The sequence below is a fragment of the Saccoglossus kowalevskii genome, chromosome 2 (assembly GCF_978046115.1).
Source record: "Saccoglossus kowalevskii chromosome 2, keSacKowa6.1, whole genome shotgun sequence".
Lineage (NCBI taxonomy): Eukaryota > Metazoa > Hemichordata > Enteropneusta > Harrimaniidae > Saccoglossus > Saccoglossus kowalevskii.
Genome location: NC_140642.1, coordinates 23468332 through 23491575, shown reverse-complemented (window position 1 = coordinate 23491575; position 23244 = coordinate 23468332). Strand labels below are relative to the sequence as shown.

Below are 23244 nucleotides of genomic sequence, written 5' to 3'. Positions count from 1 at the left end.
ATGGCTACAACTACCACAGTCGTTGTCACCGAGAGACAACCAAATTGTTGTCGTGCAGCAATCCCAGCACTTCATATTGCCGGCGCTGCGGTGGCTTGTGTATTTAATATATTCATTCCTGGCTTTGGTAAGTTTGTATGGTAGTTCAGTAGTTTGTAGAATTGCATATACTCATAATTTGTCTGTGAACATTATGATCTGACTTGTTTGCTTGAAACTTGAAAAATCTATCAGCGTTGACGCGTGGTTTTAATGGTGACTCTGAGTGAGATTGTGATTTATTTTATCTAGGGATGTACCCGAACCAAGACGACATACAATAAATATAAATAACTTGAAGACTTCGCTTAAACAAAAAAACACTATTTTCATTGAACAACTTACAAATTTAAACTTTCTGTGACCATTTTCTAGATTCAATATTATGATCGCTGTTGCTAGGATACCGTTCTCGACCACAGCGCATCCGGGTGATTGATATTCTTACCGAAACCATGTTCGTTTCAGACCAAACCAGTCGTAAACAAAGTAAACAAATGATCTGTGTATTACGTCAAAAAACCAATCGTGTTTCACCCAGCTTCCACTGCCAATTTGAAAAGACGTCAGACGTCAGACGTCATCGTAGCCCTGCGTACAGTGCTGTGTGTACGGGAACGCGTTCGGTTGATAGATGTCCCCATAGATAGATGTGGTGGGGACATCTATCAACCGAACGCGTCCCCTTACACATAGCACTGTACGCAGGGCTAACCTCATCGTTGTTCATTTTCCCTGTTTCCCTTTTTATCGAAGTTTTAGGAATTTTCTGATACTTTGTGAAAAGATTGGCCATTATTATACATAGTATTATATGAAATACAAATTTGGAGTGATAGACCAAATATATTTGAGAATTTTTTTTTGCATCCTTAGTAGTATTCATAAAGACTAGAGTTTTATTGGGAATTGGGACTATTATGTGGGCAAAGCGTGTTGTGTTGTGTTGTACATATGCAGGTGCATTTCGGTCATGATCTGCTTTGAATGTATATGTCACTCAAATTTGAACGGAACGGGGACGTGTCATTGACAATGACTTGTTAATTATGAAATATTCATAAGCACTAAAGCTTATTTTGAAACTCAATTAAACAAAACAATGTATGGGTCAACTGCACAAAAAATAGAAAAATGAAACTATTGATTTCTTTGTTTGTTTACACTATATTAATCACTTTTGTAAAAGTGTTATGTTTTGTAGTTGTGTGTGTGTCAGAGACTTACTTTTAAGGTTGTTGCTATCCAACTTCATATTTTGAGACAAGACAATGTGTTCTGTCTTTATGTCATTGACAATGCTTAGTTTTCACCATACTATATCCTTTTGGTGGTATTGTAGTAAAATAAAAGTTACATTTTTATTCAGGAACAATTCTAGCTGGCTTCTTTGTATTCTGTTGTGGTAACCCTGGACAAGATGGAGCAGGCAAATTTGGCACATGTTGTTTAAATTTTTTGATTGGATTATTACAACTTGTGCTTTCAATTATTATTATTGGTTGGATCTGGAGCTGGATTTGGTGTGCTGCTTTTATTGCAATGTCAGGTAAGTACACTACATGTATAATTATATCTAAAAAGTCATCCTCCATCACAATTAGTAGAATTCCAATTACTAATCAAGTATATGGTGCGTTTCCAAATCATTCACCAAATAGTCACAGATGGTTTTCAACTCATTCAGTAAATAGCCACAAGTGGTTTTCAAATTATTGACTAAATAGTCATAGGTGGTTATCCAAATTGTTCAGCAAATAGCCACAGCTAGTTTTATTCATCGAATAGTTGCAGGTGGTTTTCCAAATTATTCACTGAATAGCTATAGGTGGTTTTCAAAATTATTTCCCAAATAGTCACAGGTGGTTTTCAAATCATTCACCAAATAGTCATAGGTGGTTTTCAAATCATTCACCAAATAGTCATAGGTGGTTTTCAAATCATTCACCAAATAGTCACAGGTGGTTTTTAAACCATTCACCAAATAGTCACATGTGGTTTTAAAATCATTCACCAAATAGTCACAGGTGGTTTTCAAACCATTCACCAAATAGTCATAGGTGGTTTTAAAATCATTCACCAATAGTCATAGGTGGTTTTCAAATCATTCACCAATAGTCATAGGTGGTTTTAAAATTATTCACCAAATAGTCATAGGTGGTTTTCAAACCATTCACCAAATAGTCACAAATGATTTTCAAATCATTTCACAAATAGTCACAGGTGGTTTTCAAACCATTCACCAAATAGTCACAGGTGGTTTTCAAACCATTCACCAAATAGTCATAGGTGGTGTTCAAACCATTCACCAAATAGTCACAAATGATTTTCAAATCATTTCACAAATAGTCATAGGTGGTTTTAAAATTATTCACCCAATAGTCATAGGTGGTTTTCACATCATTCACCAAATAGTCATAGGTGGTTTTCAAATTATTCACCAAATAGTCATAGGTGGTTTTAAAATCATTCACCAAATAGTCACAGGTGGTTTTTAAACCATTCACCAAATAGTCACATGTGGTTTTAAAATCATTCACCAAATAGTCACAGGTGGTTTTCAAACCATTCACCAAATAGTCATAGGTGGTTTTCAAATTATTCACCAAATAGTCATAGGTGGTTTTAAAATCATTCACCAAATAGTCACAGGTGGTTTTTAAACCATTCACCAAATAGTCACATGTGGTTTTAAAATCATTCACCAAATAGTCACAGGTGGTTTTCAAACCATTCACCAAATTGTCATAGGTGGTTTTAAAATCATTCACCAAATAGTCACAGGTGGTTTTTCAAACCATTCACCAAATAGTCATAGGTGGTTTTCAAATCATTCACCAATTGTCATAGGTGGTTTTCAAATTATTCACCAAATAGTCACAGGTGGTTTTCAAACCATTCACCAAATAGTCATAGGTGGTTTTCAAATTATTCACCAAATAGTCATAGGTGGTTTTAAAATCATTCACCAAATAGTCACAGGTGGTTTTTAAACCATTCACCAAATAGTCACATGTGGTTTTAAAATCATTCACCAAATAGTCACAGGTGGTTTTCAAACCATTCACCAAATAGTCATAGGTGGTTTTAAAATCATTCACCAAATAGTCACAGGTGGTTTTTCAAACCATTCACCAAATAGTCATAGGTGGTTTTCAAATCATTCACCAATTGTCATAGGTGGTTTTCAAATTATTCACCAAATAGTCACAGGTGGTTTTCAAACCATTCACCAAATAGTCATAGGTGGTTTTCAAATCATTCACCAAATAGTCATAGGTTGTTTTAAAATTATTCACCAAATAGTCATAGGTGGTTTTCAAACCATTCACCAAATAGTCACAAATGATTTTCAAATCATTTCACAAATAGTCACAGGTGGTTTTAAAATTATTCACCAAATAGTCATAGGTGGTTTTCAAACCATTCACCAAATAGTCACAGGTGGTTTTCAAATCATTAACAAAATAGTCACAGGTGGTTTTCAAACCATTCACCAAATAGTCATAGGTGGTTTTAAAATTATTCACCAAATAGTCACAGGTAGTTTTTCAAACCATTCACCAAATAGTCACAGGTGGTTTTCAAACCATTCACCAAATAGTCATTGGTGGTTTTCAAACCATTCACCAAATAGTCACTGGTGGTTTTAAAATCATTCACCAAATAGTCACAAATGATTTTCAAATCATTTCCCAAATGGTCACATGTGGTTAATCTCAAATGCTTGTATATTTATTTCAGCTGATTACCATAGTGGCACAGGCACAACTGTTGTCACAACAACTGCAGCAGCACCTCCGACAGTGGTTGTAGAATCTTCTGTAATGCAGGAATATCCTCCTGATCAACAGCAGCCACCACAGGTTGAATAGATATTGTACTCTTGTGTACAGAAAAAGTTCCCTTGGCTTTGTCATAACAACAGTCAATAAACCAGCATTTTATTAGCACACTCAGTTTTGTAAACTGCTATTTTAAATCTCCACACAACTATTGTAAATTGCGCATACGTTTGTTAAACTAGTATACTGATGTTTGTATTGAAAACTTCCTCAACTATTGGAAAAGTTGGTCAAGAGTGAAGTTTGAACCCACAACCCACCAGTCTCTAACAATGAACAGGGATCTGGTTGGTTCATGATCAAAAATTATTCTAACCATGTTATCTCTTCAATAATATTGAATTATCTATGAGCAAATATAAGGGTCGACGTCAAAAGATCGATGTCGGATAAAAAACTTAATTCCTTTATTATTTTCCCAACCCCCCCTACCCCCCACTGAAACTTAATTGATAAATATTGGTCATGGCGTCAGACTACATTCACCATTAAATACAAATTGATAATCGGACAGTAGTATTGCGTAGCAGTTGGTTGTCGAGTGGGTGTAAAAAGATTTTACAAATGCATTTGACGCACAGATTTACACTCGAACCAAAGCATTTTCTCGTCTTGGATGTTTTTTTTTCTTTTTCGGATATTTCTGTCCATGATTGGATAGAAAAAAACGAACTACAAATACTCCAAGATTTTTTTTGACTTCATTGAAAAATAAAATCGTTTTTGTAGGATGGAAACTTTTTGAGGTCAAAACCCCCCACCCCCAAACTAAAGGAAATAAGTTTTTTATCCGACATCGATCTTTTGACGTCGTCCCTAAAACTTTATAATAATCAATTTAAATTAATCTGGTGGTAAACCATATACCTGTCTAATTGAAATAAGGCTTTTTAATATAAATTTATTTTGTAAAAACCTATTCAAACAAACAACTCTGTGACTCCCAACAACTCTCAGTGCCTTTGGTATTTTCAGAATACCATGTTTTTTTTATTGATGTTGTATTTTTATAAACCATCGTTTCTTTAGAAATTTCATCAATTTTTAATGCATGAAATTGTATTTAATCTCAAAAAAATTTGTTACATTTTATATACTGGAAAAGCATTTTTGTTCAGTTTTTATAACATTATTTGTAATTTTAGGAATGTTTGTACTGAAAGACTGATATTTTGAAATAAAAGAGCATTTGTGAATGTGTAGATGAAATCAGTTGTTTTGACAAAGCTGTCTCTAGTTGCTTGGCTATTATCAGTGTGCAGTGCTAATCTCATTCAAGCTTGGATTGGAGTGGGATGTGTGTTGTTGAGAATGTTATCTGCAATATTATGCACTATATTGAACATCAGTCACACTTACCTTACAACAATCAGTCATACTTACCTTACAACAATCAGTCATACTTACCTTACAACAATCAGTCATACTTACCTTACAACAATCAGTCATACTTACCTTACAACAATCAGTCATAGTTACATTACAACAATCAGTCATACTTACCACCTTACAACAATCAGTCATAGTTACATTACAACAATCAGTCATACTTACCTTACAACAATCAGTCATAGTTACATTACAACAATCAGTCATACTTACCTTACAACAATCAGTCATAGTTACATTACAACAATCAGTCATACTTACCTTACAACAATCAGTCATAGTTACATTACAACAATCAGTCATACTTACCTTACAACAATCAGTCATAGTTACATTACAACAATCAGTCATACTTACCTTACAACAATCAGTCATACTTACCTTACAAAAATCAGTCATACTTACCTTACAACAATCAGTCATAGTTACATTACAACAATCAGTCATACTTACTTTACAACAATCAGTCACAGTTACATTACAACAATCAGTCATACTTACCTTACAACAATCAGTCATAGTTACATTACAACAATCAGTCATACTTACCTTACAACAATCAGTCATAGTTACATTACATCAGTCATACTTACATTACAACAATCAGTCATACTAACCTTACAACAGTCAGTCATACTAACCTTACAACGATCAGCCATACTTACCTTACAACAATCAGTCATAGTTACATTACAACAGTCAGTCATACTAACCTTACAACAGTCAGTCATACTAACCTTACAACAATCAGTCATACTTACCTTACAACAATCAGTCATACTTACCTTACAACAATCAGTCATACTTACCTTACAACAATCAGTCATACTTACCTTACAACAATCAGTCATAGTTACATTACAACAATCAGTCATACTTACCTTACAACAATCAGTCATAGTTACATTACAACAATCAGTCATACTTACCTTACAACAATCAGTCATAGTTACATTACAACAATCAGTCATACTTACCTTACAACAATCAGTCATAGTTACATTACAACAATCAGTCATACTTACCTTACAACAATCAGTCATAGTTACATTACAACAATCAGTCATACTTACCTTACAACAATCAGTCATAGTTACATTACAACAATCAGTCATACTTACCTTACAACAATCAGTCATACTTACCTTACAAAAATCAGTCATACTTACCTTACAACAATCAGTCATAGTTACATTACAACAATCAGTCATACTTACTTTACAACAATCAGTCACAGTTACATTACAACAATCAGTCATACTTACCTTACAACAATCAGTCATAGTTACATTACAACAATCAGTCATACTTACCTTACAACAATCAGTCATAGTTACATTACATCAGTCATACTTACATTACAACAATCAGTCATACTAACCCAATCTGATTAAAATCTGATGTAGTGTGCGGGCTTTAATTATTTTAGCTATAAACTTATTTTAATTTTATTTTTCATTACTTTTGTTATTAATGCCCTTTTTATTTATTATTTTACTTTGATTTTTTTAAAATTCCGCCCTACCTACATCTGATCCGACGCCTATGTAAGTCCCGTTCAAATCTCGCGTAAGTAACAGCCAATCACAGACCCCCTTTTATACAGGCTGTCGGTTGCTTACTTTTCAGTGTATACGGGCAATCTATCTATACATTATATTTTGCCCACTTGAATAAACCATTAATAGAAAATTGCTAGTATATTTTTATTTGCAAAAGAAATTCCACAGCATTTTACAATTTTTGTCATTACATTGAATATGTTTTTCACTTCCAACAAATGTGTACACTTCCAGATACATCTTCGCCAGCCAAGGTTCGTTCATTCAGTCATCGCTTCAATTTTACATCACTGAGCATAATTATCTAGAATGGAAGCAAAAAAATAAGTAAATCGTAATGATTAGAACACTGTAAACAGCTATAGTAAACAATGCAAACTGATTTTAAATTGTATAGCGGTCACCGGCCCACGGCATCGACGCAGAAAATTGGAGCAAAATAATATTTCCTGATCAAATGCGATGTGTTCCAAATAAAAAAAATATTTTATTCCAGTCCAAATCAGCTCAATTACTTTAATAAAGAGTTATTGTATAATGTACAAAACATTGATACAATTTGATGAATATTTACAGCTACGGCTTCAATACCGGAGACGATTTTGGCCCGATCGTCAACAAAACATCACCTGTCTCCAGGGCAGGCGACTGAAAAAAGACACCGGTGTTCGGTCGAACCGCAATCTGATTAAAATCTGATGTAGTGTACGGGCTTTAATTATTTTGGCTATAAACTTATTTTAATTTTATTTTTTATTACTTTTGTTATTAATGCCTTTTTATTTTATTATTTTACTTTGATTTTGATTTTTTTTAATTCCGCCCTACATACATCTGATCCGACGCCTACGTAAGTCCCGTTCAAATCTCGCGTAAGTAACAGCCAATCACAGGCCCCCTTTTATACAGGCGACTGGAAAAAGACACTGGTGTTCGGTCGAACCGGTGGAAACAAAATCGTCACTCCCAGAATAACTACGCAAAATAAAGATCTAAACTCGAACCATTCGAGCCACAATATATACATAAAAAAATGACTTTCGTTGCATTTGACAATGATAAACTTACCGAAAAGCCGTGTTCTCCTCGGTCCTAACGTCGGTATAATCCGCCATTTTATGTTTGAGTGTGTTTGCCACCTGACTCTGCCCAGTGACGTCATTATGTGCGCTATAGAAGAAGGTCTGTGATTCGTTGACTAAAATCGTCGACAGTGGGTCTCGTTGAAATCTCGTTACATAGGCATCGGCTCAGATGTATGTAGGGCGGAATTTTAAAAAAATCTTAAAATCAAAATCAAAGTAAAATAATAAAATAAAAAGGCATTAATAACAACAGTAATAAAACATAAAATTAAAATAAGTTTATAGCCAAATAATTAAAGCCCGTACACTACATCAGATTTTAATCAGATTGGGTCGAACCGGTGGAAACAAAATCGTCACTCCCAGAATAACTATGCAAAATAAGGATCGAACCATTCGAGCCACAATATTAACATAAAAATGACTTTCGTTGCATTTTACAATGATAAACTTACCGAAAAAGCCGTGTCATTCCCCGGGTGTCATTCTCGGTCGCTAACGTCTGTATAATCCGCCATTTTATTTGAGTCTGTTTGCTACCTGACGTCATCATGTGCACTATAGAAGGAGGTCTGTGATTCGTTGACTAAAATCGTCGATAGTGGGTCTCGTTGAAATCTCGTTACATAGGCATCGGCTCAGATGTAGGTAGGGCGGAATTAAAAAAAAATCACAAAATCAAAATCAAAGTAAAATAATAAAATAAAAGGGCATTAATAACAAATATAATAAAAAATAAAATAAAAATAAGTTTATAGCCAAAATAATTAAAGCCCGTACACTACATCAGATTTTAATCAGATTGATACTAACCTTACAACAGTCAGTCATACTAACCTTACAACGATCAGCCATACTTACCTTACAACAATCAGTCATAGTTACATTACAACAATCAGTCATACTAACCTTACAACAGTCAGTCATACTAACCTTACAACGATCAGTCATACTTACCTTACAATCTGATTAAAATCTGATGTAGTGTACGGGCTTTAATTATTTTGGCTATAAACTTATTTTTATTTTATTTTTTATTATATTTGTTATTAATGCCCTTTTATTTTATTATTTTACTTTGATTTTGATTTTGTGATTTTTTTTTAATTCCGCCCTACCTACATCTGAGCCGATGCCTATGTAACGAGATTTCAACGAGACCCACTATCGACGATTTTAGTCAACGAATCACAGACCTCCTTCTATAGTGCACATGATGACGTCAGGTAGCAAACAGACTCAAATAAAATGGCGGATTATACAGACGTTAGCGACCGAGAATGACACCCGGGGAATGACACGGCTTTTTCGGTAAGTTTATCATTGTAAAATGCAACGAAAGTCATTTTTATGTTAATATTGTGGCTCGAATGGTTCGATCCTTATTTTGCATAGTTATTCTGGGAGTGACGATTTTGTTTCCACCGGTTCGACCGAACACCGGTGTCTTTTTTCAGTCGCCTGCCCTGGAGACAGGTGATGTTTTGTTGACGATCGGGCCAAAATCGTCTCCGGTATTGAAGCCGTAGCTGTAAATATTCATCAAATTGTATCAATGTTTTGTACATTATACAATAACTCTTTATTAAAGTAATTGAGCTGATTTGGACTGGAATAAAATATTTTTTTTATTTGGAACACATCGCATTTGATCAGGAAATATTATTTTGCTCCAATTTTCTGCGTCGATGCCGTGGGCCGGTGACCGCTATACAATTTAAAATCAGTTTGCATTGTTTACTATAGCTGTTTACAGTGTTCTAATCATTACGATTTACTTATTTTTTTGCTTCCATTCTAGATAATTATGCTCAGTGATGTAAAATTGAAGCGATGACTGAATGAACGAACCTTGGCTGGCGAAGATGTATCTGGAAGTGTACACATTTGTTGGAAGTGAAAAACATATTCAATGTAATGACAAAAATTGTAAAATGCTGTGGAATTTCTTTTGCAAATAAAAATATACTAGCAATTTTCTATTAATGGTTTATTCAAGTGGGCAAAATATAATGTATAGATAGATTGCCCGTATACACTGAAAAGTAAGCAACCGACAGCCTGTATAAAAGGGGGTCTGTGATTGGCTGTTACTTACGCGAGATTTGAACGGGACTTACATAGGCGTCGGATCAGATGTAGGTAGGGCGGAATTTTAAAAAAATCAAAGTAAAATAATAAATAAAAAGGGCATTAATAACAAAAGTAATGAAAAATAAAATTAAAATAAGTTTATAGCTAAAATAATTAAAGCCCGCACACTACATCAGATTTTAATCAGATTGACTTACCTTACAACAATCAGTCATAGTTACATTACATCAGTCATACTTACATTACAACAATCAGTCATACCGTTAAAGTCCTAATATAAACCGCATACGTAATAGTAACCGCACCCCCAATTCCGGCTTCGGGGTTAAAGAGTTCTTAACAAAAATTGAAAACTTGAAAAGTACCTATTACTAACCGCACCCCCAATTCAACAAGACCGTGACTAACTTCATTGTTTCAACCAGCTGTTCCAAAACGGCATTGTTCCTAATCCTATTCTTTGTTTCGACAACATGCCTAAAAATATTCACACCTATTTATTGTTCAGCGGTGATAAGATGTCAGACAGGCAATGAAACTGCTTTTGTTCTGGCGGCGACCTCTGTCAATACTCTTTCTGAATACGTCTGTGTTTCGTAAGTTTTAGACAATGAGCTTTTATCACCGTAAAAGTGTTAAACTGAGCATTGAAGAACAATTTATCTTTCGAAAACAAATAATTTCTTGATTTAAAAAAAAAATCATGCCGTTTTCCCATGGAAATCAAAGGCAAAAGATCGCACTACATTATCGGTAAATCTCTTCCGTGTTGCGTTCACCATGAGGTCGCTGAACTGTCATTAACATATTTAAATGAGCTATGTAATTTAGACACGTGGGCACCATCCAGCATTTTGATTGGTTAATTAGCGACTTGACCCATCCGGTCAATAATACGTCACGCGAGCATTCAAAAGCATGGCGGATATCGTATCGGCTGTTTACATGTGACTGAAATCATTCGCTTACGGGGAAACTAAGTTGAATTTTACTTGCATTTTATAACAATTCAACGAACTTATTTTTCGTGCGTTATTGTAATCACTACTAAATAATAATCACCAATATCAACACTTCGAAAACAAGTAAGTTATTCACTTGTGACCAGCAGCATGGCCAAGGGGCTTTCGCGCTCAGTCGACAAGCCCCTGTGGCCGGATCGAGCTACCGTTATGTGATCATTTGCTACTAAGCAGTGCATTCGTGTTTTTATTTGAAACTTCTGTTAGAATATACTTTTCGTTACCAAGAAAATTAAAAAAAATAAATGCATATTACGTTAAAAATACTGAGTATTTTTTGTATCATATAGAATTTTTTTTTGATTGACTGTAATTTTTCAACATTTCGTAACGCCTATTTTAGAACCAAAATAAGGCCTTTCACTCTTCCCCGACGCCTATTCAAGAGATTGTACGGTGTATTGTTTGTTTTGTGCATGTGTTGTGGACAAAAAATGACCACGCCCATTTAGTGATTGCAATATGTACGTAATAGAAACCGCACCCCGAACTTGAGCTTTTGATCCCAATTTTTAAATTGATACATTGTAATATAAACCGCGGTTTATAATAGGACTTTACTAACCTTACAACAGTCAGTCATACTAACCTTACAACGATCAGCCATACTTACCTTACAACAATCAGTCATACTTACCTTACAACAATCAGTCATAGTTACATTACAACAATCAGTCATACTAACCTTACAACAGTCAGTCATACTAACCTTACAACGATCAGTCATACTTACCTTACAACAATCAGTCATACTCACCTTACAACAATCAGTCATAGTTACATTACAACAATCAATCATACTCACCTTACCAAAATCCAATGTAAGCATTGGATTACACTCACCGAACAAACCCAGTCTGGCCCTAATTCGCAAATATTGGTTTGCTGATGGGTCCTGTTCTATTTTTGAGTTGAATCTTTTCACAGATATAGGCTGTTCGAAAATTGTACATACTTTTGAGAGGTTCCAAAGTTAAGATGGGGCGGAAAAGTATTTTCTCAAGTTTTCTGAATTTTTTTCAAATTACCATTTGGATTTTTGTTTGTGGCTCCTGTTTGTGGTTTGCAACTCACAGTTGAAACTTGTAATGTCTTACTAAAACCAGTCCATACATTTGTTTGTATATCCATATGTGTGTCTGTGTCAAATCTTGTTCCAGTGATATTTCAAGAACCACTTGTTGGATTAGACTGAAACTTGGCATACAGCTACTATATCATAAACACCAGAATTACATTTTGATACAAATCTATGCATGTTAATTAGGTAATTTGAATAATAGTCCACTTTAGGCTGTTTACTGTATATTTTTATATATGTATTTGTTTGCACAATTGTATTGAAACTTGGTAAATAGTTACTGTTTGTGTGGACCTGATATATGATAACAGCTAGCTTCTAATTAATCTAATTAACTATTTTCCGCTTGTTCATTCTGTATCATAACGGTTTGCTCCAATGGGTTGAAGCTTGGTACATAACACAATCGATTGTCTGAATAGATAATAAATATTTTGTTGAGTTTAATTAATTTTGTTTGTATCATAACATTTTGATCAAGTTGATTGAAACTGATGATATTTTGAAATGAATCTGATGGGGACTTATGAATTGACTATTGTGTGTTCATGTGTGTGTCCAGCCATATCCAGCCATATCTTACAATGCTTGGACCAATCAAGTTCAAACTTAACACATATATCATACATATATTATTGTGAAAGATTGAACTTAAACATAACAAAAACATTAGTAAGTAACAGGTCACTAACAAATATGAAATACAAAATCAACACTCAAGAAATTACATCATGTAAGGAAATTGCGCTAACCGAGCACAATATGAAATTCACTTCATCCTAGATTGTGAATTGTATAAGAAGGAAAGGAAATTCATATTTAAAGAAAGTGATATCAAAAGAAACCAAAAAGAGTTGAGTAATAAAGTTATACTATTATTATATCAGACATATGGCAGCCATTTTAAGTCAAAAATTCCATCATTCTGAAACCAGATCTCATAGATTTGATTTGAACTTGGTATATACATAGAACACAATGGGATCTTGATGTACATCATTTTAATTTTTGGATAGAGTTCAAAATGGCCAACTGGATCCATATATCTGACAAGACTTGATTGATCAGTTTGACAACCTGTGATTGAAGTTTAAACTTCACACATAGTATATCGGACTGCACTTGTTATGCATTTGTTTCATGATCCAATTCAAGATGACCAAAAATGTGTTTCAGTCATGCATTGACAAACTTCTCAGTATCTAAAAAGTTCATGGACAGAATTCCCCCTAATTTGGTATATGGTTGATATGTGATATAGATATGCCCAGGAAAATAACCTTTATAATTTTATAACATATTCTTTATTACACGGTTCATATGGGTGATTGTCTGTCATCGTTTATCATCAATTGCATTTTTGACTTCTTGAAAACTACCAGCCCAATTGCCTTGACATTTAAGATGTAGGTACCTTGGTATGAAGGTACCCTGGCTGGACCCTTTGTCAGATTCCCCTCACTTTGTCTATGTTCATGGGAGCATAGACATTGTAGACACATATATGCATGTTAAGTGTCTTGCAGTCCAAGATATATAGCTCATAGTGTAGAACTGGAACACACTTTTGTACAAAAAGAAGAATATAAATGATGAGCATTTAATTGTCATACTAGTACAAGAAATGTTTTCAATGTACATAGCAAAAAGAACCACAGGATGTTTTGAGGTTTTTATTACATTTCTCTGCAAAGTACCCTTGAGGGAGCTGGAATACAATGGGAACAATCCTTTAATCTTATTTTGACACAACATTGGTGACCACATCAACTGACAACCTTGGTGACCACTCTTTCCATCATATCATTTCACACAACATTGATGTCCACTCTTTCCATCATATCATCTCACACAACATTGATGTCCACTCTTTCCATCATATCATCTCACACAACATTGATGTCCACTCTTTCCATCATATCATCTCACATAACATTGATGTCCACTCTTTCCATCATATCATCTCACATAACATTGGTGACTACTCTTTCCATTATATCATCTCACACAACATTGATGTCCACTCTTTCCATCATATCATCTCACATAACATTGATGTCCACTCTTTCCATCATATCATCTCACACAACATTGATGTCCACTCTTTCCATCATATCATCTCACACAACATTGATGTCCACTCTTTCCATCATATCATCTCACATAACATTGATGTCCACTCTTTCCATCATATCATCTCACACAACATTGATGTCCACTCTTTCCATCATATCTCACACAACATTGATGTCCACTCTTTCCATCATATCATCTCACATAACATTGATGTACACTCTTTCCATCATATCATGTCACACAACATTGATGTCCACTCTTTCCATCATATCATCTCACATAACATTGGTGACCACTCTTTCCATCATATCATCTCACATAACATTGATGTCCACTCTTTCCATCATATCATCTCACATAACATTGATGTCCACTCTTTCCATCATATCATCTCACATAACATTGATGTCCACTCTTTCCATCATATCATCTCACATAACATTGATGTCCACTCTTTCCATCATATCATCTCACATAACATTGATGTCCACTCTTTCCATCATATCATCTCACATAACATTGATGTCCACTCTTTCCACCATATCATCTCACATAACATTGATGTCCACTCTTTCCATCATATCATCTCACATAACATTGGTGACTACTCTTTCCATCATATCATCTCACACAACATTGATGTCCACTCTTTCCATCATATCATCTCACACAACATTGATGTCCACTCTTTCCATCATATCATCTCACACAACATTGATGTCCACTTTCCATCATATCATCTCACACAACATTGATGTCCACTCTTTCCATCATATCATCTCACACAACATTGATGTCCACTCTTTCCACCATATCATCTCACATAACATTGATGTCCACTCTTTCCATCATATCATCTCACACAACACTTGCAGTCAAAGATATAAATTTTTACCAAAAATGACAAAAATATTCATCAAAATTGAAGATTGGTATTGAAGATACCATCACAAAATGAACAAATCTTAGTGAGGTCCACCTGTAGTACCTGTGTAATATCCTGACAATCAGACTTGTGGTTTCCAGCTAGAAGTTAAAAATATCACTTTTTATCAAAAATGACAAAAATGTTCAAATGTTTATAATTTATATAATTCATGCACAATACAATCCCATCCACATGTCTTGTGTCTACATTTTCAATATTAGTGTAGTGACATGTGTCGTTTAAATTATATTTACACTACAGATATTTTTTAAATGTGTACACAACATAACTAATAACCATCCATATACATGTGTATATATATATATATCGGTAATTATACCAAACTGACAAATGTGATTATATACAGTTATTTAATATTATACTATTTACCATGAAAAGGGATATAGTTGCCTGATCTAATCTAACATAATTGTATCGGTGCACATCTGATGTATAGTTCCATCTGTTTATAATGTTATTAGCAATTCAAACAACGTTTTCTACCATTATTGGGTTCTCACTATTTAACTCTGTTGATGTCTGTTCATGCTTGTCCAAGGAATTCTCTTTCTCGTTGCCAACTTTCCTATTTTTGGAGACAGTCTTGTAGACAAAGAATACAGCAATTCCTACTCCAACTGCAAAGATGAATGCTGCTACAACAATCACTAATATAATACCGATGCTCATTGAATCATTTATCTCTTCAGTGATTAATTCTAAGTTGGCTGACACGATATTAGATACTTTGCTATAGTTATCAGCATCGTCGTAAGCCCTCAGGGCAAAAAGGTAAAATATGCCTCCGCCACGTGAAGGTACTCTTATTGTTATGATTTCTATTTCACCCGCAGATTTTGGATCAGATAGAAGGTGTCCCTCAATGATGTCGGAATCTTGTACAGGTGTTGCTTGTTCAAAATCATCAAATAATTCATCATAACTATCACTATAACGTAAATCGTATCCATCAGCTGTGAAGAAATTGTGAATAATTCATGAATCACACTACTTATTCTCAACAATTGACCCTGAAAACCATTCATGCATATTACTAAAAACGACATAGAATTACAACTCACCTGTTCCATGGTCCAAATCACCTCCAGGTGCTGTCCAGGTTAATGTAACTGTTTGGTTTTCATAAGATACTTCAACTACACGTAAATCACTAATACGTATTGGTGGAAAGTAATCAGTATTGTCGCTGATGTCATAATCAGAAACTTTAAACACTTTGGAAGTTGAAGTGCGTTCTAGTCCTGATTCTAGTTTAAACATCTTTTGAAAATCTCGTTCAGCTTTAGCTGTGAAAATATAACATTTCTCCAGATATAACATATGCACATTTTGTTGTAAGCAAATAGAATTAATTCACCAACAAATATGTGTAATTATCTCAAGCTAATATTTGGTAAGTAACATTTGTAGATAAAACAAAGTTGATCTTACTGTCATTGATGGTCTTGGCACCGGATCCAGAGCGAATTTGAGCATTGGTGGTGTTTCCATCTGTTTTTATTGACACCTTCACGCTGTATCTACCATCTCGTGCGAAACCCACGAAACTTCCAGAATAAATTCCATCGTATTTATTAACATCAACGCCTAAATAAAATGAAAAAAACAAACTGTTATAAGCCATGTTTGGCGCAGCTTAAGAAATGTAAAGAAAAATGTTTTGGTTGTTGTACCTGCGCCATTATCTCTGAGTATAACTTCCAGTGGCTCAGTGAGGGGACGGTCAACATGAGCGATGACATTTGATAATCCACCAACAGGAAACTGTCCTTTCTTGATTTCAGCATAAATGTATTGAAACGAGGGAAAGTCCACCTGTTCACTACTAGTCCATGATGTCATGGTTATGGCACCACTTCCATCCCGAGACCTGGATGTAATTTGTAGTTTCAGGTCATGGGGTGCCGGTGTTGGGTTTGATATTGTGTATTTCCAAAGACCAATCTGAAAGAAAACCATCATTTGAGCAATTTATTATTAGGATGAATTGTCAATAATAACTATCGTATCGACTTCTAGCCAGACACCGAGGTAATGTTACTATTATTGAGGTATTTGAATAATGGGGTTTAAATAAAACATATTTCTGCAGCACACAGGGCAGTATTCGTTTTTTTATCCATACACATACTAAATTAAAAGAGCATTCCTACCTCAGCAATCCCTGGTAATTTGATGGAAACTCTACCAAGTTTTTTATCATAAATGTATTCAGATGAAGACTCATCAATAAGGCCACCAGCTGGCGATGTTACCGTGACAACTAAAGGATTTCTATTCACATCTTTAGCCCAAGTCACAATCACATGTGTATTGGCACCAATTGATTCGTCAATGTAAAAGCTATCAGTGAATGTCTCTTCATTCGGTAGTTCTAGTCCAAAACTGGTTAGCTGTTGACAGAACAATTAAAGTCAGTTAATTTGTTACCTCCTATTCATTGTTTAAGTCATTATAACTATTATTCAGTAGAGATAATACCAATATTTGTTTTCTCCATCTCCAGTTGTGTATGCTTTAAGCTTAGCATTTCAATACTAAGAGACATGTCTGTTGGCAATTTAGTGAAGGACAAGGTGACAAGATGATGAAACCCAAGTGGAATTAGTAATTTGGTAAGATGTCGCGAGACCTCAGTTGTCAAGGTCATGAAATACTGGCATGGTATTGGAATAAGAGTTATAGCTAGCATGGTAGGGGGGGGGGGTTCAGTTGGCAAGATGGCGAACAGCTTAGATGCCATGGAGATCTCATTTAGAATGTGCTAAGATGATATTGTGTTCAGCTGTCATATGATGTTTGAAGGCTCATCTGCAAACGTGACTTAACTGATAGGAAGGTGTAGTGCTCAGTTGGCAGAATGGAAGGGGCATACTCAATTTATCATACTCACAAGTGCTGGTACATCGTTTTCCGAATCAGAAGATGATGATGATGCAACTTCCATGAATGCTTCAACATGTGCATTACTTTGTGCTTGTTCAGAATAATAATAAGAAGACCCTTTGGTGCCAGAAGCAATTGTTTCCAGTTTCTCCTCTGCAAAGAGTCCCCAAGCAAGGGTATCTACAATCACACCGGACTCGATGACATTATCAATTACTTCTTCGATAAATTGCGGAACATTCTCTTGCCCGTCGGTTACAAGAAAGAGTATACCCCCATCAGCAGGTTGTGTGTCGTTTTGAGATAGCACCTGTGAATGTTAATAGTATATAGGACATATAAACATATATATTATGACACGTCTACAGAATATAATTACCTGAAAAAGATAAATAACTCGTACCTGCACACCAGCAATAAGTGCCGAACCAATGGCTGTATTTCCACCTGTATTTAGCGTTGGCATAACCAATGCCAAGAATTCTTCCCTGTCTTCGTCGCTGTTTATCGGCATTAACCAACTTATGATATTCGCCTTGTCACTGAATGTTACACAACCAACGTCTATCCCAAGGCTGATTTCGTCCATGATGAAAGTATACACCGCCTGTTGTAGTTTTATTATCCTGGATTTCAACTAAAACCGCCAAAATACATACTGAGTGTTAGCGGAAACGTGATTATCGCATCAGTCGTATAAAGACAGATGCGGAATTTCTAGAATTATCCATTCCATTTTCTAGATTCAGTGAGCTTCTAACTTCATATCCATCCTTCATCTATAAATATGTGGGAATTCTGAGCATTGCGTCAAAGTAAATAAAAATGTTGTTGTAATTTTCTTTGACATTGTGTTGAAAAAATATTTACTTAATTACTATTAACTTACTGACATACTCCCCGATACGTCTAATACAAGTACAATCTTCCTATATCGTGGATACAGAAGTCTGAATGACGGGATGGTGGAAGGCACATCGGCAGGCTCATTGTCAACCCAGTCAGGGTGCTGCAATATTACACTCCATGTTGACTGTCCTTGGCATATGGCGTTGTGTTTGTTTGGTGCTTCCCTGTTATGCATGCTATCATCGCAGTACTTGTCCACCTGCAAGGTGAAACACGTACACGTGTGATGACATCATAATAATAATAAAAGATGGAAGATCACAGTAGGTTCGAGGATATTTCACAATTAAATGAACTAAAATGATTTTGGAGTGCCTTAATGCCGTTTCTCTGACTTCTACTATAACTTACTAACAGTAACTTGACTATGTAAGAGATGGAGTAGATTGCACCTCTTCAGTCTAGAGGTCGACATACACTTCTCAATGATTTGATTATGGCTGAGATTATAGGTTTGTCAGACAGTGTTTGTAGACAGTCGTGTCAAATACTTGGAATTAACGAGGAAAGATTATGTACGCAATGGTCATATTCAGTTATTACAGAATGGTAAATAAAAACATGACACACATTGAATTTCCCAAGAAGCCAGATTTCAAAAAAATCTTTAAATTTCGCGGTACACTATAATAGTTATGAATGAAATTAATCTCAAATAAATGACGACACCAACCATCCTTACCGAGTGAATATATTGCAAAAACATGACGGATGCCGGTATTTTATTGGTGTATAAATTGGGGAAGAAGTAGCAATCTTTCTCAAAGAGACCAGTTTTTTTGTCCTTTTTGCATTTTTTGTACGTATATCTGTTTAAATTCCATCCTTTCGGTTTTTCCATACACCCAGTGGGACGCAATTTCCCACTACTATCGATGTAATAGTCGGGATAGTCTTCGTCGGGTTGACCATATTCATCAAACAGGCCATAACGTTGATGTCCCCATTCGTGAACCAAGACACGACCTGAAAGTGGAACATGACAAGCTTTTAATGTTGCGAATTGTCAGAGTAATATGCAATACGCATAGGACATGGTCACACATTGATATGGGCCTAGAAATATTGGGGTCGGTTGTCATGGAGCAGGTACACAGAAATGTACTGCAAGAAGATCGCCAATTTATAAACATTTCAGTTGTGTTGTTCATTGAAACAGTCGTACTATAACATAATATACCAAGCGTCTGTTATAATAAACTATGTGTTTAAGAGACTTAATACATAGTTAATTCACTTGATCAGTGACAATAAGCCGTAATTTTGTCATTATAAAATAATTATAGGATACCGAATATAAACAAAAATTTAGTCCGAAATGTCATGCTAATTTGCATATTTTCTCTGGTTTCTATGGTGAAATTATTTCTTCATATCTCAAAATTTCAAGTTGTTTGGTGACACGGAACAAAAAAGTTATATATTGTAAAATACGTTATTTTAGCTGGAATTAATTTTCGACATTTGGGTGTTTCGTATATTTGGTGGATTTAATTTTCACTTAGCGAAAATAAAGTATTTCCAGTATTATTCGTATGAATTCCAAGTCCAACATCTCCGTGTGACAGTATAGTATAGTATACAGAATATGAACTGAAATTAAATGTAGATGTTAAGTAAAAAAAAGTATATTATAAATGTAACAGTTTTACCTGGATCTCCCCAGTAATATTGCACTATATTATCAGGATCCAGTACGAACCACGGGGTCAGGTGAACATATTTTCCCGGAGTGCCACATTCGCCGTATTGGACTGTATAAGGATTATCTCCCCACACAGGGTTGGCTTCTTCCACTCGGTAGTCGGCGCGTGAAAACGTTTCCACGGTAACAGCTTCATACTCTGGTCTGTCCTGCCACGTCGTGGGTATCAAAAAATCCACCTTGCGAAAAAAAGCTCGTCGTCTTGTGGCGCGGTGGAGGTAGTCAGATGCAACCACGAATGCTTCCTACAGGAATGAGGAACAACATCGGATTATCTCGCGAACTCCTTCGGTTCATTATATTTAGTAATATTTGTCGGGACTCTATTTAGTATTGTTTAGGGTCATTATCACGATTACATTTTACAATTACGCGCTGACTCAGGCCTTTGATCAATGTTGGGTTATTTTAGAACTTGAAGAATGAAAAAAACAGTTGTCGTCGCCTATCCACCTGGTAATCACTTTCTTCAAGCCTGTTCCCCTTTCACCACTCCTGATCGATTAAGGGCTTTCAACACATAGTTCATCGCTTTAAAACGAGAATTTAAAAGGACTTAATCCTAACAGAGCCCCAAATACACGTTTCCGTAATTTACCTTCAGTCTGTCAATAATCTCCAAATTCTCCGGTATCTGTCCGTTGATAGCAACCAGTACATTGTCGTAACCATTATCAACTAACTTGGCCAGCGAATTCCAGCCGCCGTTGACGCTACCAACCATGGTTACCACGGAGACACTGCTGATTAGCAGTATTGCCGTTCTCCACTTCATGATTTGTTAAATTCCTTTGTGATATGTTGTTTCTAGAGTTAATGAATCATACATTTTCTATTTTTACTTTTAAACATTTGGTTTAGGTATCAATATGATTTAAATACTGTAAAATTACTAATTTTCACTGGGTTTAATTTTCGCTGATTTACCATTTCAGGCATATTAAGTGGGTTTTAAATTCACAGTTTTATCATTTAGATAATGTGTTCTATGCTAAATTTTACATATTTACCGGGTTTTAATTTAGCGCATTTTCCAGTCAGCGAAATAAGCAAAAACCCAGTGAATAATTAACCCTTTTACAATATGTTGTGGCTATTGGACCCGTTCTCCATGTCGAATTGTCACCTGGTCGACTCTCGCAGTACAACGGAGAAAGCGAGTACATTTTCCATATACGTCATATTTTGATATGTCCAGTTCAAAGTGTTCACTGTATGTAATAATAATTATTATAAGTTACAGCATAAATACAATAATTTCAGCCTCCACGTGAAATGTTTTTAGACAAAAGATGCAAATCATGTACGATTCGACTTGAAATGAATATTCTTCATTGTTTCCGGGCGATTGATGTATGCAGTGTCGTGAGTAAATTAAAAACAGCAAACGATTGACTACGCCGAACATGGAATAATTTACAAAATAACTACGTAGATAGTCAGTTTTTTTTCTCCTATGATCCTAAAGAATCAATTTTATAAATGAACTGTCATTGCCGACAGAAGTTTTCATTTTTCAGACACGTTCTGTGTAAATTAAATTGTTGGCCGACTCGCGTGCATGGCTGCTGTTGTGTCCATGGGTATGCATTTGTATGCTGCTGTATCAAAATACGCGGTTTGAACGTTTAATAAGTTAAATCTTCCAATTAAATTGACCAGTGAACACGTATTTTAAGTATAAATCATGATAACAGAGAAACTGTTACTAGAATTCACTTCGAATATCTTCCCTGGAAAAATGATTAAACCCAGTTTGTTTTATCTTTTAAATTAGAAGCTATTTAAAGAAAATCATTAATAGGTAGAGAATTTGTAGTTTTACGTTAAACAAAACAATTTGGACTGAATTTGTAAAATTTATTTTCAAAGTTACCGATCGACGTTTTCCCCGCATATTACGTAATTTCAAGTGAATTTATCTTGTCCGTAGTCGCTTACTCACTCTGTGGCGTATCGGCCCGATGTAAGAAACCACACCAGTCTCAGAGTCAAGTTTATTGATAATGAAGATCAGTTTCTCATAAACAAACAACAATTTATGTCAAAACAATCATTTGCGGTAAATTGATCGAAAAATTTTCAATTACTCACCTGAAAACAAAAATTGTACAAAGACTTGTCTTAGCGTTTTCTTCGCTGTGCGTAGCGACGAGAGTCCGTGCTACCTATGACACATGAAATACATTCCAAGGCCCTATGGAAGGCGTTAATACACGTAACGACCTTCTTGTTTTTGAAGATCATACTTTACAGGGCCGTTGTTAGGGATATTGTGTTATAGTCAATAAAAACGCGTTCTTCGTGATGAGGGGGATGTAATTTCGGTCGTCTGAGTTATTTTTTAAACCAACTTGATGGCAGTTTAAGAACTTATAACGGCGCGCCGTAATCGGATAAAGTACATTGCCCCCGAAACGGGATTTAAATCACTCCAGTGACCGAGTATCACAGTTCTGAAAAAAATTTCATGGGGGGGGGGGTTCTGCTCACCGCCCCTCCCCGTACAATCACCTCCATCCCCCGGTGCTAACACCACTCAATCTACTATAAATCGATGAATACGGACAATCTCAAATTGTGGGGGGGGGGGCATCGTAAA

General features: G+C 35.3%; 2 protein-coding genes and 2 long non-coding RNA genes across 4 annotated transcripts; 2 read left to right on the top strand and 2 right to left on the bottom strand.

Moving 5' to 3' along the window:
• LOC146748608 (protein SPEC3-like) lies at window positions 1–3914 on the top strand. The gene is made up of 3 exons (XM_085505406.1): window positions 1–127; window positions 1409–1588; window positions 3784–3914. The coding sequence occupies exons 1-3, from the start codon at window positions 1–3 to the stop codon at window positions 3912–3914; spliced, it is 438 nt and encodes a 145-aa protein (XP_085361532.1).
• A 3051-nt stretch (window positions 3915–6965) lies between these two features.
• Window positions 6966–8052, bottom strand: LOC146748607 (uncharacterized). The gene is made up of 2 exons (XR_014931359.1): window positions 7904–8052; window positions 6966–7139 (listed from the first exon to the last, which is right to left on the bottom strand). It is a non-coding gene; the product is annotated as an uncharacterized LOC146748607 (long non-coding RNA).
• Window positions 8053–8968: 916 nt separating this feature from the next.
• Window positions 8969–9895, top strand: LOC146748606 (uncharacterized). Its single transcript, XR_014931351.1, has 2 exons — window positions 8969–9231; window positions 9722–9895. It is a non-coding gene; the product is annotated as an uncharacterized LOC146748606 (long non-coding RNA).
• A 5712-nt stretch (window positions 9896–15607) lies between these two features.
• On the bottom strand, window positions 15608–21366 carry LOC100376997 (calcium-activated chloride channel regulator 1-like). The gene is made up of 11 exons (XM_002741292.3): window positions 21241–21366; window positions 20590–20887; window positions 19620–19903; window positions 18918–19136; window positions 18432–18665; window positions 18036–18338; window positions 17296–17535; window positions 16816–17086; window positions 16574–16729; window positions 16204–16428; window positions 15608–16095 (listed from the first exon to the last, which is right to left on the bottom strand). The coding sequence occupies exons 1-11, from the start codon at window positions 21364–21366 to the stop codon at window positions 15608–15610; spliced, it is 2844 nt and encodes a 947-aa protein (XP_002741338.3).
• Between the last annotated feature and the right edge of the window lie 1878 nt (window positions 21367–23244).

What these genes read in the sequence shown, in the direction of transcription:
- LOC146748608 (XM_085505406.1), top strand. Translation starts at nt 1, where the DNA reads ATGGCTACAACTACCACAGTCGTTGTCACCGAGAGACAACCAAATTGT. An exon ending in TATATTCATTCCTGGCTTTG is followed by an intron (nt 128 to 1,408) that starts GTAAGTTTGTAT and finishes ATTTTTATTCAG; the next exon opens with GAACAATTCTAGCTGGCTTC. An exon ending in TGCTTTTATTGCAATGTCAG is followed by an intron (nt 1,589 to 3,783) that starts GTAAGTACACTA and finishes TATTTATTTCAG; the next exon opens with CTGATTACCATAGTGGCACA.
- LOC100376997 (XM_002741292.3), bottom strand. Translation starts at nt 21,366, where the DNA reads ATGGTTGGTAGCGTCAACGGCGGCTGGAATTCGCTGGCCAAGTTAGTT. An exon ending in AAAACGATGTACCAGCACTT is followed by an intron (nt 17,536 to 18,035) that starts GTGAGTATGATA and finishes TTCTGTCAACAG; the next exon opens with CTAACCAGTTTTGGACTAGA. An exon ending in TGATTTGGACCATGGAACAG is followed by an intron (nt 16,096 to 16,203) that starts GTGAGTTGTAAT and finishes ATTTCTTCACAG; the next exon opens with CTGATGGATACGATTTACGT.